General features: G+C 36.5%; 1 protein-coding gene across 1 annotated transcript; it reads left to right on the top strand.

Moving 5' to 3' along the window:
• Positions 1-341: 341 nt before the first annotated feature.
• Positions 342-1052, top strand: LOC101891202 (uncharacterized). The gene is made up of 2 exons (XM_005189662.3): positions 342-356; positions 426-1052. The coding sequence occupies exons 1-2, from the start codon at positions 342-344 to the stop codon at positions 1050-1052; spliced, it is 642 nt and encodes a 213-aa protein (XP_005189719.2).
• The last annotated feature ends 771 nt before the right edge of the window (positions 1053-1823 follow it).

Here is a 1823-nt window from a genome sequence, read left to right on the forward strand (position 1 = left end):
TTTACAATTCAACAGTTGGTGCTGAAATGAATTTATACATGAGATGAACAAAATTCCTAACATCTCAATTATATTACATTGAAAACTTGTTTATGGTGATCATACATTAGGTGTTGGGCCTAAATTCCATACAGGTAACATAAAACATGTTACCTCATTAACTTGTTCCAATGAACTTTTAGCATAACGCCCATAATTCCAAAAACTGGGTGAACAACAAACGCCCTACCATTCCAATTGCTAGTGGTCTGGAGGTAAATATAAATATAAGATCGTTGACACAGATTATTATAAACAGAAACTGTTCAGAGTTCAAGAAATAAGGCAAGAATCTAGAAAAAATGCGTGCTTTTGTTGTAAGTTTAAATTAAAAACTGAACGAATGTGGACAAAGTTACTATTTCCATTTTTGATTTCTTTTGTAGGTATTGTGTTTGGTAGCTGTCGCTTGTGCCGACCATTTGGGTTACAACTATCAATCTTCTGGCCCCTCCAACGGTGGTGCTGGTACTCCTGCTGCCTCTTATGGTGTTCCCTCGACACATAATGCTCCAGCTGCTGAATACGAAAAGGAATTCTATTCCTTTTCTGCTCCCGAAGGTGAATTCGGAGATAGCAATGCCGCACAACGTGCTGCTGAAAGTGTTAAGAAAGCTTTGCGCGTAATTTTCATTAAAGGTCCCGAAAATCAAGGACTTGAAAATGCCGCCCTTGCTTTGGCCAAACAGGCTGGTCAACAACAAACTGCCATCTATGTTCTCAACAAACAAGCCGATCTCGGTGATTTGGCTAACAAACTTAACAACCTTAACACTGGTAACAGCCAAAAGCCCGAAGTTCACTTTGTCAAATACCGTACCCCACAAGATGCTGCCAACGCCCAACGCGCTATTCAAGGTCAATATGACGCTTTGGGAGGTAACTCTCGCAGTGTTAATGGTGGTGTTGCTCCAGTTATTGACTATACTGGCCAACTTCCTGTTGACCTTCGCAGCCCTCCAGTTCAAGATCCACAAAACACTTACTTGCCTCCATCTGTGTTCCGTCATTGAATGCTACATTGTTAATACCAAAGAAATGTTGTTGTTATTGTTGATTCTTTGTTTAGCTTTAGTTAAGAAAATAGGTAAAGAAATAAATATTTTAAAAATGTAATTTTAATGCCGTTCCATTGGACCCATGCCAGGACAATACAGGGGGGAAGGTCTTCTTTCTGTCGTATTTTTTTGAAATTTCGGAAACTAGAACTAGCGAAACTAGAACTAGCTAAAATATTGTTTAATATTATTTGTCATAAAACTCTACTGTAGGTTAAAAAACATATCGAAATTCATATATAAATACCAGAAACCCAAAAATATTTTAAACACATTTTAAATGCGTCCAAAGTAACGAATTAGCAGTATTACGTCAGGAACAACAATATACTTTATCAAATTTCAAAATGAATCAAAAAAAGACAACAAATTTTTATTTTAAATTTTCCTTGTTTTTTTCAGAGTTTTTGCATGAGAGTACATTTATTGTTAGGGTCCTCAACGCAAGTGCCAGCTTCTTCGTCAGCGAAAAGTCCACCCTAAACTATTAGATTCTTTCTCCCATTTCATTTTAGTACTCATAATGTTCAATTTGTTCAAAACTATATCCCAACAGTGGACTCCATATCAAATTTCAAAATTCGAGCTCTACCCTAACAGCCTGTTTTTAACAGTATTTTTACGCCTTCCACCATAGTATGGAGGGTATATTATGTTTGTCATTCCGTTTGTAACACCCCGAAATATACATTTCAGAACCCACAAAGTATATATATATATTATTGA

Source organism: Musca domestica, unplaced genomic scaffold, assembly GCF_030504385.1.
Source record: "Musca domestica strain aabys unplaced genomic scaffold, Musca_domestica.polishedcontigs.V.1.1 56, whole genome shotgun sequence".
In the NCBI taxonomy this organism is placed as follows: domain Eukaryota; kingdom Metazoa; phylum Arthropoda; class Insecta; order Diptera; family Muscidae; genus Musca; species Musca domestica.